The sequence below is a fragment of the Ambystoma mexicanum genome, chromosome 8, assembly GCF_040938575.1.
Source record: "Ambystoma mexicanum isolate Mex_15411 chromosome 8, UKY_AmexF1_1, whole genome shotgun sequence".
Classification (NCBI taxonomy): domain Eukaryota; kingdom Metazoa; phylum Chordata; class Amphibia; order Caudata; family Ambystomatidae; genus Ambystoma; species Ambystoma mexicanum.
In genome coordinates, this window is record NC_090929.1 from 1,133,802,865 (window position 1) to 1,133,818,275 (window position 15,411).

Here is a 15,411-nt window from a genome sequence, read left to right on the forward strand (position 1 = left end):
CCAAGTGCCCAATGCTCACATGTCATATGCCCACGAGGCTTAGCTGGTGACCATAGTGCGGGAACCCCCAAGCCACCCGATGCACTCATGGGGCATGGCTTTAGGGCATTTTCAGGAGCCATTTTTTACCATGGAATGGCCTTTAGCACCATGCAATCCTGAGACCCCTTCTGTGTCCAACTGGGCATTGCCTGGCAACTTTGTCTGCATCAGCCCCAATCTACTTGCTCTCAGCTAGGCCTAGGTGCCATTTGGGCAAAGGCATGTCCATGGCCTGGCACAATTGAGCCCCAAAAAGTTACCATTTTGCCTAACCTGTGATCACATTGCACAGAGCATGGCATTTGGCCTTACTTCAGACATCCCAGAAGCACCACATGTGGCTATTGGTCTTGACATACAGCGATGCTGGGTGTGACCTTTCCCAGAGCATGACCACCAGCCTTGATTCATTCTCCTAATGTACACAGTAAGCATGACCTGCGGTCCTTACCAGTGCCACCATGCACAGGCTATAGACCTTGGAAATGCCACCAGATACTCCAGACCACCCAAAGAGGTCACAAAACATGGCACTTGACCGTGCGCAGTGGTTATTAGCACAACGCATGGCTACAGTCCATGCCCCAGGCAACAAGTATTCATGGTGGGTCCATGTGCTACCACCAGCCCTCAGAAACGTTAACGCGGGGTCGCAAACTGGTCCATAGGTCAAGATATCTCAACATGACTTTTCCCACTTCAGGTAAAATAATAAAAAAAACAAAATTAAAACCAGCACTTGTGAATGTTTGGTGGAATCTGTTATGCGTTTATTGAGTATTCGCATCCAGGGAAGGACGCTCAGACAATCAAGTGGCTGAAACAGCAGGCGAGAACACACTGTGTACCGCTACTATTTCCAGCAACCTGAGACCATTCCCTGGGTGGTGCCATCTTGATTGCAGTAAGGCAACAGGGAGCCTCTCCCTGCTGCCTCTCCACAACCTCCCCAATCCCCAAAACAAAACATACCCTTTCCCCAGCTCCCTCCCTCCTTCCCCACATACCTGCTGGACCAGAACTTTGAGCTCTGGTCCCAGAGCTCCTCCCACCCGTGGCCGCCACCATAGAAATGGAAAAGGGATGAACTCCCGAGATACGAATGGCTATCACTCCCACCGTCACGAACAGACATGGCCGTTAACGGCACACAGCCATCGCTGAGCTCCTTGCTTCACTCGGCCTGCCTAGGCTCGGCATAGTGGGCCATTAACCCCCATGTCCACCCTTGACGTGGGAGGATTGCCATATTTGTATGCTAATATACTAAAGAAAGCACGAATAAATCTAGATGAACTCTGTTTCTCCCTCATTCACTTGCCCTCATGTTTTTTTCCCTACCGCTAAGGCCACAGTTCCACTGCTTGCTGTTTAGACCCTGTCACTGGCCTCAGTCCACACATGCTACATCATGACTCATTTGGACAGGCCTATGTCTTTTCCAATGTCTCTAACGTGTGTGCAGCTGTTCCTGTTCCTGTGCTGAGTTATTCATCCGGCCATTGTTCATCCGGATACCCATTACTAGCATCCTGCATTAACCCTTTGCTCATAGTTTGAATTTGCTATGCTGCTATCTAAAAGTGCCTAGAAACAGCAATGGAAGCAGGTTAGCGTTACATAATACAGCAGACAGATACAGACATTAACCATTTGCTCACCGTTTTGAAAAAGAATGCTTTTCTTTTCCGGGAAACGTAGTAGATGGGCGAGTGCTTCATCATACCACACCAGAAGCTCGGCATTTTTTGGTATTTTTCGCGTTGATCGAAAGTATAACTGGCTGTTCTTTAAATAGGCCTCCATGTTCTGGTCTCTGGAATCGTTGGCAGCCTGGACCAGTCTCATCCACGCCGGCCCAGCTGGACCGTTCGCTGCCCCCGCAGCATCGACCTGCAGCAAAGAAACAGCCAATCAGGGTTCGGTAGAGCTTCTACACACAGAGAGGCAGTGTTTGCCACGCTATTTGAGCATAACGGGCTCCCAGAATCGGAGCAGCTGCGACAAACTTCTGCCAATATCAGGGTCTCTCAATTGTCTCCATTTTCTTTGGCTATGAGACATGTTTCAACAAATCCCCAGGCTCTTACGTGCCACAAGATATGGTTCATGCATATTTTTACATTCAGAACTGCAGAGTTGGGGACAGTCAGTATTTCCAGGCTCGGCACTTCTCCATTTGTCAATTTCCGATTATCTCCAGTGACAGCCGGTCTCAAATCCATAGCCTGCTCTGATGAAACAACTGCGCCACCGCAGAAGATACTGGCTGGTGCTGACTCTGCCACTCACACGGGAAGTTCCTGCTCCCTCAGTACTGACTGACCTCCTGTATGATGTTCACCTGGGGTTATTGGTCAGTAATTGTCTTGGCTGTAATAAGAGCCTCTGCCAATAATGTGAATGCCTTAATCAGGAATCATTTGGCACAAAATATGTTTCTAAATGTTGTATTCTCCTGCTGTCACATCACATCAGTGGAATATACAATTAATCTTTCACTAGCCTGACCCCAGTGCAGAGGGGTGCTGCCTCTCTGGGTCTCCAGGGGTGCAGAGAGTGAAGGAGGGTGACAATAAAGGTGGACGTTGGATGCAGCAGGGCCCAATGTATTATGTTTAGTTCAGTTTGTGTTTGTGTTACTCTTGACGCCTGTACTGCTGATTCATGTGATAACACAGGGAGTTTAAAAAGGAATACCAAGAAGGTCATGTACAATGTACAAATGTGGGTGGGGTCCTCTGAATAATGGGGGTGAATGGACGTTAGCTTCCTAGTTACTTCATAGACTACTTGAGCGTTATGCCCACTGTCTATTAGATGTCACTTGGAACACCATGATGGAATATAACCCTGTGTTCCCATTGTTGATAGTTACCTGTCTACAGTTCAACACATTATGGATGGGTGAAGACATAGCTTTGGCTCATCTCTCTCTCCCTCTCTCTCTCGCTCTCTCTCGCTCTCTCTCTCTCTCTTTCTGTCTCTGTCTATCTCTTTCTTAGAGAGATCAGACTTCTTAATGTGCTGTTTAAAATAATTCTCTCTCTCTCTCTCTCTCTCTCTCTCTCGCTCTATCTCTCTCTATGTCTTCATAGAACTACCCCTCAAACCTAGGAGAGCCTGGGCCTGATTTACAAAAGCATTTTAGAATGGCGCAATCCCATAGAAAAATACTTTGTAAATAAGGCTCAGTCTCTGTCTCTTCCCCCCTCTCTCCACACCTTTCACTGTCTTTCGCTCTCTGTCTTTATTCCTCACCTGTTTCCACCCTATCTTCGCCACCCCCCTCTCGCCTTTCTTCTCAAGACCCACCTGACTTCTCCTGGCTCCAGAGATCTCTTGTGCCTCCTCGTCCCTTCCGGTCTTGTATTTTAGTTCTCCATGTCTCGTCTCCTTGCATGTCGGCACTCCTATCATCTTGTGTCTCCCCATCTTCTCCACTTGCCTTTCAATTCTCACTTTCTATAGCTCCTCTCTATATAGTGGCCCTTGCGTCCCTGTTTGCCACATGCTGCTTCTGCGCTATTGCTCCCTCAGTCTTTCCAGTGCTGTCATCTTTCTCCCTCTTCGGTTGGCACTGTCACTCTCTCTCCTGTGCTTTGGCACTCCTTCTCTAGCTATTGAGCTACCTCACCCTCTCTTATTATTGGCATTCAATGTCCACCGTGATTCCGCCGCCAAAGCTGTCGCCTCTACTGTATGCCACCCCCCCAACATGTGTCCATCATCACCTCAATGTGTCTTTTTCCATCCCTTTTCCTTTCCTGTGTATATTGCACACCTTATCACCTTTATTACATTGCCTCCTCTTTGTGTTCCTGTATATATTACTCTGTCTTAATCGCCCTTTCCATGTGCCCCCTAAGTACTAACTGGCTGCCTGATCCTGTTTCTTTTCCCGCTCAGCGCCTCTTCTATTTTCCAACTCACGCCTCCTTTTCTTCCCATCCCACATCCCGATTTCCCCTCCTCCTCCACATGTCTCTTCTTTACCCAAAATGCTTTGGAGCGCTCCATGGCAGCGTTAGGTACTGTACAAGAACCCTGCAGGCGCACATACAATCTAGTTGATCGTATTCATTCTTACTCTCTCTATGTCTTTCTCTGTCAGCAGATCTCTTTCTTCCTCCTCTCTCTGGTTCCGCACCATCTATGCTTCGCTCTTCCATACTGTCTTATTCCTCTCTCCACCCCCTCCCTTACAAAGTCTGCTCTGCACTGCTTCATCGCCTCTCGCCATCTGCATCTCCGTATGCTGTTTTTCACTCTGCAATCCTGGATCCTTCTTTCTTTCTCTTTCTCTCTGTTATTCTCTATTTCCCTCTAGCAATACACACTTCTACTTCATCTCGTCTCTGGCTCTATCATTCCAGTCTGTGTCCACATTTACAAATCTCTTTACCACTCACTTTACCACACTGTCAGATCTTCGCTTGTTTTCTTTCCTTCGTTTCATTTTCTATAACCATTTGTCAGTGACGCTCTGTCTTTGCCTCTTCTCTCAACTGTGTTTCCCTCCCTGTTGCCAGCCCTCTCTTGTTTCCACTCTCCATCACTCTCAGATTCTTCCCTGCAGAGTGGCATTTCTTTCACTACTACAACCTTCCACTGTCCCCCTTTGTCATTCCTCCTCACTCTCACTCTATTCTGAAATTCTCACACAATCTCTCTACCTCATTGCGCATAACTTCCCTTTACCTCTAAATGCACCTTTCACTCTTCTCACCGTTCTCCGTCTCTCTTATGGCCATGCTATTGAACTCATTCCAGCGGTCACTCTCCACTCTGGTCCACCTTTCTCCATCTCTCTTATGGCCATGCTATTCAGCTCATTCTACTGGTCACTCTCCTCTCTGGTCCACCTTTCTCCATATCTCTTATGGCCATGCTATTCAGCTCATTCTAGTGGTCATTCTCCTCTGTTGCTAAACTTTTTCCATCTCTCTTATGGCCATGCCATTCAACTCATTCCAGCGGTCACTCTCCACTCTGGTCCACCTTTCTCCATCTCTCCTATGGCCATGCTATTCAACTCATTCCAGCGGTCACTCTACACCCTGGCTCACCTTTCTCCATCTCTCTTATGGCCATGCTATTCAGCTCATTCTACTGGTCACTCTCCTCTATGGTCCACCTTTCTCCATCTCTCTTATGGCCATGCTATTCAACTCATTCCAGCGGTCACTCTCCACTCTGGTCCACCTTTCTCCATCTCTCCTATGGCCATGCTATTCAACTCATTCCAGCGGTCACTCTACACCCTGGCTCACCTTTGTCCATCTCTCTTATGGCGATGCTATTCAGCTCATTCTACTGGTCACTTTCCTCTCTGGTCCACCTTTCTCCATTTCTCTTATGGCCATGCTATTCAGCTCATTCTAGTGGCCATTCTCCTCTGTTGCTAAACTTTTTCCATCTCTCTTGTGGACATGCTATTCAACTCATTCCAGTGGTCACTCTCCACTCTGGTTTACCTTTCTCCATCTCTCCTATGGCCATGCTATTCAACTCATTCCAGCGGTCACTCTACACCCTGGCTCACCTTTCGCCATCTCTCTTATGGCCATGCTATTCAGCTCATTCTACTGGTCACTCTCCTCTATGGTCCACCTTTCTCCATCTCTCTTATGGCCATGCTATTCAACTCATTCCAGCGGTCACTCTCCACTCTGGTCCACCTTTCTCCATCTCGCTTATGGCCATGCTATTCAGCTCATTCTACTGGTCACTCTCCTCCCTGGTACACCTTTCTCCATCTCTCTTATGGCCATGCTATTCAGCTCATTCTAGTGGTCATTCTCCTCTGTTGCTAAACAACTTTTTCCATCTCTCTTGTGGACATGATATTCAACTCATTCCAGTGGTCACTCTCCTCTCTGGTCCACCTTTCTCCATCTCTCTTATGGCCATGCTATTCAGCTCATTCCAGCGGTCACTCTCCTCTCTGGTCCACCTTTCTCCATCTCTCTTATGGCTATGCTATTCAGCTCATTCTAGTGGTCATTCTCCTCTGTTGCTAAACGTTTTCCATCTCTCTTGTGGACATGCTATTCAACCCATTCCAGTGGTCACTCTCCACTCTGGTTTACCTTTCTCCATCTCTCCAATGGTTGCTATTGTACTCATTCCAGCGGTCACTCTCCACTCTGGTTTACCTGTCTCCATCTCTCCTATGGCCATGCTATTGAACTCATTCCAGCGGTCACTCTCCACTCTGGCTCACCTTTCTCCATCTCTCTTATGGCTATGCTATTCAGCTCATTCTAGTGGTCACTCTCCTCTCTGGTCCACCTTTGTCCATCGCTTTTATAGCCATGCTATTCAGCTCATTCTGGTGGTCACTCTCCTCTCTGGTCCACCTTTCTCCATCTCTCTTATGACCATGCTATTCAGCTCATTCTAGTGGTCATTCTCCTTTGTTGGTAAACTTTTTCCATCTCTCTTAAGGCCATGCTATTCAACTCATTCCAGCGGTCACACTCCACTCTGGTCCACCTTTCTCCATCTCTCTTATGGCCATGCTATTCAGCTCATTCTACTGGTCACTCTCCTCTCTGGTCCACCTTTCTCCATTTCTCTTATGGCCATGCTATTCAGCTCATTCTATTGGTCATTCTCCTCTGTTGCTAAACTTTTCCCATCTCTCTTGTGGACATGCTATTCAACTCATTCCAGTGGCCACTATCCACTCTAGTTTACCATAGTCTACCTCTAACTCGTACAACTTGTTCTCCTAACTCAAGCTTTCACGCTCACCTTTTGCACACCTCCGTCTGCCTAACTCTCACATCTTGCTCACCTCAGTGTATCGCCCACTCTGCCATCAGGGCTCACTTCACACCAGCTCTCACTCTTCAAGCTAGTGCTCTAATTCCACACCTCATTCGCCTCTCTTGCTCGCCTCATTCCCTCTCCCGCATGGCACCTCTGTGTCTCACTTAATGCACCCTCTTGCTTCCTTGTTTATTTCCTCTATATCCGTCCTCTTGACTCTTTTCTCCTCTATTCTTTCTTGGATGTGGACCTTTAAGCATAAGGGTGAATACTTATCCAAGTAGAATGCAGGTCTCTGACATGAGGGCAGCCGCTTGCACTTTACAAGTTTGAATCAAGTCACAAGACCAAATTTGCACTTCTTCCTTCCCAAAACAATGAATCAAGTACCATTGAAAATGCGTAATAACGATACCTGTTACTGAACCGCTTTGAAGCCAGAGGAGTCTGCCATGAAGCACTACATAAGACCCCAATATTAATATTATTATTTTTCTTGCTATCCTTCTCGTGGGTTTTTTTCTTTTCAAGTTGTGACTCCCAAGCTAGTCAATATGTCATATCTTGTATGTATTTATTTGTTCATATCTTATTGACTTTCCTTTCCACGTCTCACTTTTTCCACACTTACTCCCCCTTTGCACTCTCGGTCCCATGCTCTCTTCTTCTCTATCTCTTCATCCCCATCTGATGTTTATGTTATTTTCTGTTTAAATTCTACATCACTTCATTTTCCCTCTATCACGGTCCATGACTACATATTATGATCTCCTTTTTCCACCACATCCTCCCATCCCCCATGCCCGCTGTGCCTTTCCCACCCCCCATCGTTTCTCTACTTCTCTCTTTCCCTCTCTTTTTCTCTGGCTCTCTCTCTTTCTCTCTTAGTAATTCTTACATTCCTATCCCTTTTTCACTCTCTTAGTAATTCTTACATTTCTATCCCTTTTTCAATCTTTCCCGCTCTAGATCCCTTTATCGCTTTTTACATTTGACCCTCCCCCTCCTTTCTGTCTCTTTCTACTCCCCTCTCTCCCTCCTGCTGTCCTTTCCTTGCCTGCATTGTCAGCAGTATCCTTAATGCAAACTCGTGTCAGATCTCCAGCCACAGCCACAGGGATCTGGCAGGGGCTGAGGGCACTGTGAGGCAGGGAATTCCATTAACAAGAGAGTACTTTACTGTGGGTGTGTGGCATGAGCGAGGATGGGGGTAGGAGAGGAAGAGTTGCCTTTAGTACCCATCGAAGGCAGAAGAACTATGCATGAAGATGAGGACAGCATGGCAGGTAGGATGAATACAGGGTAACAATATGATTGACAAAGGGGAGCTGGTGATCAGGATAACGCGACTGAAGCAAGAAGGATACATATTAGGCTAAAAGAAGTTGAAGATCAGAATAACATAATTTAAGAAAGGAAGGCAAAGATCAGATTAACCCAGCTGAAGTAAGAATTGTGTAAATCAGGATAAGAGAACCAAAGTCAGGAGAAAAAGATCAGGATAACAGGGATTAGAAAATTGAAATTTAATTCGACCTCGTTTTAGCCAATCAAAATCTGTGCAATGCAGTCAATAATTACTGGAATTAACTGCATTCCAGTCATTCTGACAGGAAGCATGTGTCTGTATACAAAAATCAGCAATGCAAATTCCGAGCAAAATTTCTTTCAATATGACAATCCACCTTAATTTAACACACCAAAGTGAAAGGTAAAATATGAACAATGCTTTCACATTATTAAAGAAAAACCTGTTCACTTTAACATTGCATCTAATGCATGCTCCTGATAAAACTATTGCAGTTAAGCCAAGTAAACAATTACAATACCTGATAAAAACAATGTCGGTTTTAAAAAATTACAAAATAAAACCACCTGTCATTAATTATGTTTTGTGTGCTTTATTCAATGTTAAACTAACGTTTTACTTCGCCACCACAACCCCAAAACATGTTTGCTATTACAACAATATGATAATAGTGCTAGAGACCTCAGCAAGAGCCGTTATTGCTTGGGATAATGACCCTTCACCCACTTATGGCCCTCTGCTTTGCCTTGGTCCATTACGTGGTGACAGGTAATTATCCTTCGTTAACAACCCCTCCATCATTCTACAAGGCTATATGAAATGATAACAAGTCTGAGGAGAAGAAAGGAGAAAATAGGGATAACAGGACTTGAAGGATGAAGCATGAACCTCAGAATAACACATATGAAGTTATGGGTGTAGATGAGAAGATGGCTGAATTAAGGTGGATGGGCTTCAGGATACGGGAATGAAGTAAGAATGGTGATGATCTGGATAACAGGAATGCAGTAAGGAGGATAACGATCAGGATAGCAGGAATAAACTAGAAGGGAGGAGATTAGTATAATACAACTTAAGCAAGACAGCTGGTGAACAAGACGAAAACACTGAACACTGAATTAAGGAGATTGAAGGTCACAATGCAGGAGTGAACTAAGAAGGATAAAGATCATGATAGCGGGAATGGAGTAAAGATGATTAAGATCATGATCATAGGAATGGAGTAAAGAGGATAAAGATCAGGATATCAAGACCGAAGTAAAGAGGATAAGTCAGGATATCAGGAATGAAGTAAAGAGGATAAAGATCAGGATATCAGGATAAAGATCAGAATAGAAGGGATAAAATAAAGAGGATAAAGATCAGCATAGTAGGAATGAAGTAAAGAGGATAATGATCAGGATATCAGGATAAAGATCAGAATAGAAGGGATAAAATAAAGAGGATAAAGATCAGCATAGTAGGAATGAAGTAAAGAGGATAAAGATCAGGATAGCAGGGATAAAATGAAGAGGATATATATCAGGAATGACGTGGTAAAATAAAGAGGTAAAAATCAGGATATAGGAGTGAAGTAAGGAGGTAAAGATCAGTATAAGACAACTGACGTAATAAAGGTGACAATAAGGGTGTCATGACTTTTCTAAGGATGGTGTTGATCAGAAGAGCACACTTCAATGAGGATTCTCGTGATGGCATGCCTGAAATAATAAAGTAAGGAGGGTTACGACCAGGATAGTAAAAATAATGTAATGATGGAGACAGTTAGGAAAACACAATAAAAAAGATTGTGAAGATCAGGACATCATGACTAAAGTAATGGGGATGAAAGTCAAGATAATGCAACTTAAGTAAGGAATGTGAACCGCATGCAAATGAGCTGCTCTTAACATCCATGAACAATGACCAAGATCTAGAGAATGAGACACAGCAAGAGATCGATTACATATATTAAGTAAAGACATGAAGTTAGTTTGTGCAATTCACACTAATATTTGTTGCATGGGCTGAAGGCAGAGCAGAACTGGATGGCTTCACAACCTAACATCTTGGTGTCAAGGATTGGGCGAGACTGAACCCATTCATTGTGCCTTCTTAGGGAACCGTACATATGGGTGACCCCACAATAAGGCCTCACTCGGTCTTCTGATATAAAAAGGGAGGCAAGTGAGATACCAAGGAGGAAGCCGCAAGCCCAGGAAAAAGATGATGCCCACAGAAAATCCTCTATCGCTGTGGCATGGAGTCTGATACAGATGGGTGATGTGAACCAGGTTAATCTGGGGAGCAGGAAACTGGATACCAGCATGGGAGTCCAAATACCAGAATGAACCGGCCACCATAGAAGGCAGTGGAAAGGAACAAAGGGAGAGGAAAGGGGGTAAGAATGCCACAACAAAACCAGGAGAAAGAACAAGATTCCTCAGGATTCTCAAAAGAATGGAGAACAAAGAGCAAAAAGATGGAGGGGCACCAGGAGACAGAACAAACTAGATAAATTACCTGCAACCAGGCAGAGCTAGGTTCCCTGTGGCTCAGAGGGTCAGATTAGAAGCATTTCAACAAAACACCTAGTGTGCACCCAGGGCTTTTATGCACTGGACATTCCAACACTGCCTGTGGGTGACCCAGAAGCGGTGCATCTGTAATCTTGGATTGAGTGACATCCTTGACTGCCCAAACTCAGTTAAAAGAATGCCTGCAATTTCAGAACAGATGCTGTTGCCGTGAAACTGCCTATATGGTAACTGAGAAGTCAGCTGCCCTGAATAGGTAACTCACAAGGACAGTGCACCCGCCTCATAACATAGTAGGGGAACCAGTCTTCCCTATTGAGCAATTCCTAAGGCTACCAATTGGGAGATCCTGGGATACTGTCCCGCTCTCTTCTGACGTTCACCACCATTGTGTACAGGTAGCAGAAGCGTCTTGTGTGCACAAGGGAAAAACTACCAGAGGTTAGCTCACAGGATCTGTATTTTTGGACCCTGCTTTGCTCTGTGATCTGTTCATTTCTAGGAATGGGTCAGAAAGGTGATCTTTCCATATTCCCTGTTCCAGGAAGGACACATCAAGCCATTGATGCAAAGAATTCATGAGTGTACTTCAGAATTTCTCCAAAATAACAGATAAAAATATATCTAATGGTTCGTTTTCCACGTGTCAGATAAATATTGGTTTACATTTGTACCTTAAATACGTAATGGATGTTCCTCGTATCCAAACACTTCAGAGCAATAAACCCTATGGTGTCCAGGAAGGTATACGGGAACAAGCACGGCCCAAAAATGGTTCCCTCCGGGATTTCTTGAGTGGTGTAAACAGTGGCAAAGATGTCTGGAAAGTGGTGTTGCAGGAATTTGCTGTCGCTGGTCCAGAGGAGCTTTGGCAGAGATGTCAGATCCATGGTGTCGCAGAACTGCAGTCGGAAAGAGAGCAGAGAGCGTTAGAGGGAGCAAGGGACGGGGGAGATAAAGCATGAGGGATAGTATTCATCTAAGGAAGGATTGGAAGATGCCGAAAATGGGCAAGGGAGGAGAATTGGGGAGATAACAAAGAGACGCAGAGTGATGGCTGTTGAGGAGAGAAGCAGCAAAGGAGTGAAAGAGGGACAACAAAACAAAGTCATTGGCAATCAGTTCTGGATGTAACTATCACAGTTATCTTGAAGCTCCTATATCAAACATGTCCTTCCTTTTACATACAACTCTATGTATGACTCATCTACGGTTAAAATCATGCAATATTTCCAATCTTAATGGATCTTTGTTTTAAAACATTTTTTTGAATGTTTTAGTGTTGTTTGGCATGCGTGTATCTTAACTAAAATGTACATTACAGAATATGGTGGATTTATTGATTACTAACATTTCCTTTCAAACTACAGCATGTCTGTTCATACTCGACAGACATATTTCATAGTCAGCTGTGCAAACTTCAAAATCTAAATGGCAACAGAACCCTAATGGTAACTCACACATTTCTAATGGAACTATAGTGTTTCATTTAGACTCACACATTTTAAGAACTAGCTGCTAATTCAATCACATGGGTCCATGGCCTTTCCCTTTTTTTGAATTCTGATGACATATGCAATGATCATTGTGAGAGGTTAGAGCTTGACATTAGAAGGTATGAGCACATTTGGTACATGACTGTCTGCAACTCAGGTTAGGGGCCCCAAGCGAAATTAGGGCATTAATGAGGTCTAAGAGAAATTGACCTCTAATGCAATTAGCATCAGGTTACGGGTAGACTGTCATGTTTGGATTTTGGAGTTTACATTTGTGCACAGAAGACTATGTGAACTGTTTGCAAAAATAACATTTATTAAACAAACAGAAAAACTCAATTTAAAGATGGCTGCCATAGCAGTGGATACAAAGCGTGTCTTCAGTGGACATGTGGCAGGAGAACAACATTTCCATTACAATTTTTCAAAATGGTCAAACCAGCAAAGGAGAAAAGATGGGGCACTACAGATTCCCAAAAATGAAACAGCAGTTTGTGATCAGGTGCATACCTGAGACCGCAAATACCTAGCAAGGGAACACGGTAACAAGCCACCCACCCATGCTGGAGAGACAAGGATGAATCAGTCTGCATTAGATTCATCTTTCCTGTCTATAACCTAATTCAATTTGCATATCTGTACACATGTCTTACTGTGAACATACCTGTAACTATATATGCCTCATTGTAATGACACTTGTAACTTTGTAAGCTTTTCATCTTCTTATTGCTGCGCCCTGTTACCCTTGGATTTGGTGCGCATTAGAAATAAATAAACAAACAAACAAGCTGGTTGTCAGACACCCAGAGAGGATGCCAATACAACAATGCAAGCAAGATCATTGGAAAGGCGAAATGGAAAGCTACAGAACAACTGCAGCCTGGCCACAAAATGGCTTAGGTGAACATTTTAACATCACCTTACATTAGATCAGATCACATTATATTACACTGCACTACATGTACATTACTTTACAAAAACGTACTATTAAGAAAAGAAGGAGAAAGAGCAGAGACAGTTGGAAGAGGACATCTTGAAGCGTATATTTGGTTGGTCATTTATGGTGGGAAGGTGGGATCCTCATGTCTATGTTTGGGAAATAACGGTAACACTCTAAGTTATTTAGGCTCTGCCTGCCCCATTTAGCGAAAACTGTGGTCGATCAGTCAAAGTAAACACATAGGAGGGGAGCATGTGTGCATAACACACTATCACTTAGTGACACCCACAGAGAGTTGTTAGGACAATATAGTTCAACAGCTGCAAAAGGAAATTCAAATATTTCTACAATTAAAGGTAAGTAAATCATGTCCAATAAAACGTGTTCTAGGAGCAGCCTTGGGCCATGACCCTACTAGTTAGAATTCCTCATGAAGTAAAAGGTCAAGCAGGTTCTCCATGTACCAGGTATGGCAGTTTGTAGCTCAGAGTTACCTAAGGTTCAGTATCCAGTCAGTCTGGAGTTAAGAATGGAGCACATCGACAGACTTCTGGCTGAACAGCATACTGGTTCCGAGGCTGTCCTCACACCAGTGCATAGTATGTTAAAATATAGGTTCAATTTTAAAGATAGTATGTGACATTCTGACACATTTGTGTGACTTTACAAGCAATCCTAGAACTGGGAACATTGTCATTGGGCACCTTTGTCTATTTTTGACTGCTTTCTGTAAATGCACCTGGTCGTCCTCACAATGTGAAGCCCAGCAGTGTCACTCCCATGATTCTGGCCATACCACGATAGTTCCAGTCTAAATACAGAGGATCTTCAAGCAAGTTGGATGACTGCAGAGTACTTGATGTAGCTGCTGAAGAGACTGAAGAGAAGACCAGCTGGAGCCAAGGTGCCCTGGAGCTTTCTTGTTGGTGGTACTATGTGTGAGGATTTGTCAAGTATCGTCACTTCTCCCCAAAGGCGAGCCCTTTCCCAAGAGGCTAGGGAGGTGCAGCCACTACCAAGTAGTCCTTCTAGAGGTGGTTTAAAATGGGAGGAACTCACAGGGAGGGACTCCCCCTCTGGGGACAAAAATGATCACCGAGTGTACAACCCATTAAGCAACATCACACCCACACATTCCTGCGCCCCTATTTTAAACCACTATATTGAGAGTAGACCAATGTATTTCTGTCGTACCTGAGATACAACCAAGACAGAAAATACTAGGATGAAGAAGAGCACAGAAAACATGAGGATTGCTGACTTTGCTAGTACTGAGACAAGGTGGTTCACGGGAAGCATGAGGAATACCAAGGAGCCCTTGACAAACAGTGTTTACGTTATGCAGGTGCAAAGTAAGCCCTATAAAGGAGAAAGAGAAGAAGGACTCAGAGTCTTCATTCCCCGTCAGAGATCCCTAGAGATTTGAAGTCCAAACTCGACCTGAAGAGGGGGATCTGCAGAGGGCGCCGGCGAGTGGCTGAAGGAGTCGATGACGGGTCCTGTGTTGGCAGGACCGATCCCAGGGGAAAGCAGTTGAAGCAGTGGCACAGCCTCCATGAGGAGGTGGAACACGCCATCCCCTAACATTGTCAAGACTGCAGGGAACCACAACACGCAGCGCCACCGCAGAAGAAATACCAAAGCAGGCAGCTCCAGGAAGCAGGAAGGAGACCTATCACAGTCCCTAGAGTGACTGGCGTAGTTCAAGTAAGACATAGAAGGTAACTGGAAGCACGAGCAGACTGGTAGAGATGTGGAGAGAGTAGAGAGGACTCTGCTTCATGCCGGGGAAAGTGGAAGGCCTACCAGAGGGCCACCAAGGGTCTGAGACCCTGAACAAGGCAAAGAAAGCATGAGAGGAAATCGTCCTCGTACCAGTGACAGAGATAAACCAACTGACAAGCAAACAAGAGTCTGGGACACAAACAAAAGAGAGCCAAGCATCTGAGTAAATCTTCTGTGTACCAGTGGCAGAGATAAGCTCACTGACCATCAGAGAAGGGTGTGGGACCCCAATAAAGGAGAGCCAACCATCTGAGGAAAGCTTCATCATACCAGTGGCAGATATAAGTCCACTGACCACCTGAGAAGTGTTTGGGACCACAACAAAAGAGAGCCAAGCATCTGAGGAAATCTTCCTCATACCAGTGGCAGGGATATGTCCACTGACCACCAGAGAAGAATCTGGGACCCCAAGAGAAGAGAGACAAGCATCCAAGAAAATCTTCCTCATACCAGTGGCAGTTCTAAATCCACTGAATGCCAGAGAAGAATCTGGGACCACAATAGAAGAGAGCCAAGCATCGGAGATCTTCCTCATACCAGTGGCAC

At 44.8% G+C, this 15,411-nt stretch overlaps 1 protein-coding gene across 3 annotated transcripts in view; it reads right to left on the reverse strand.

Moving 5' to 3' along the window:
* The window catches only part of ZNF488 (zinc finger protein 488), a 96,615-nt gene that overhangs the window by 18,431 nt on the left and 62,773 nt on the right, over positions 1–15,411 (reverse strand). For all 3 annotated transcript variants that reach the window (XM_069611188.1, XM_069611190.1, XM_069611189.1), the window contains exons 2-3: positions 11,319–11,546; positions 1,704–1,935 (exon numbers count right to left, since the gene is read on the reverse strand). In XM_069611188.1, coding sequence (XP_069467289.1) covers positions 1,704–1,935; positions 11,319–11,546 — 460 coding nt within the window. The remainder of the gene's footprint in view (positions 1–1,703; positions 1,936–11,318; positions 11,547–15,411) is intronic.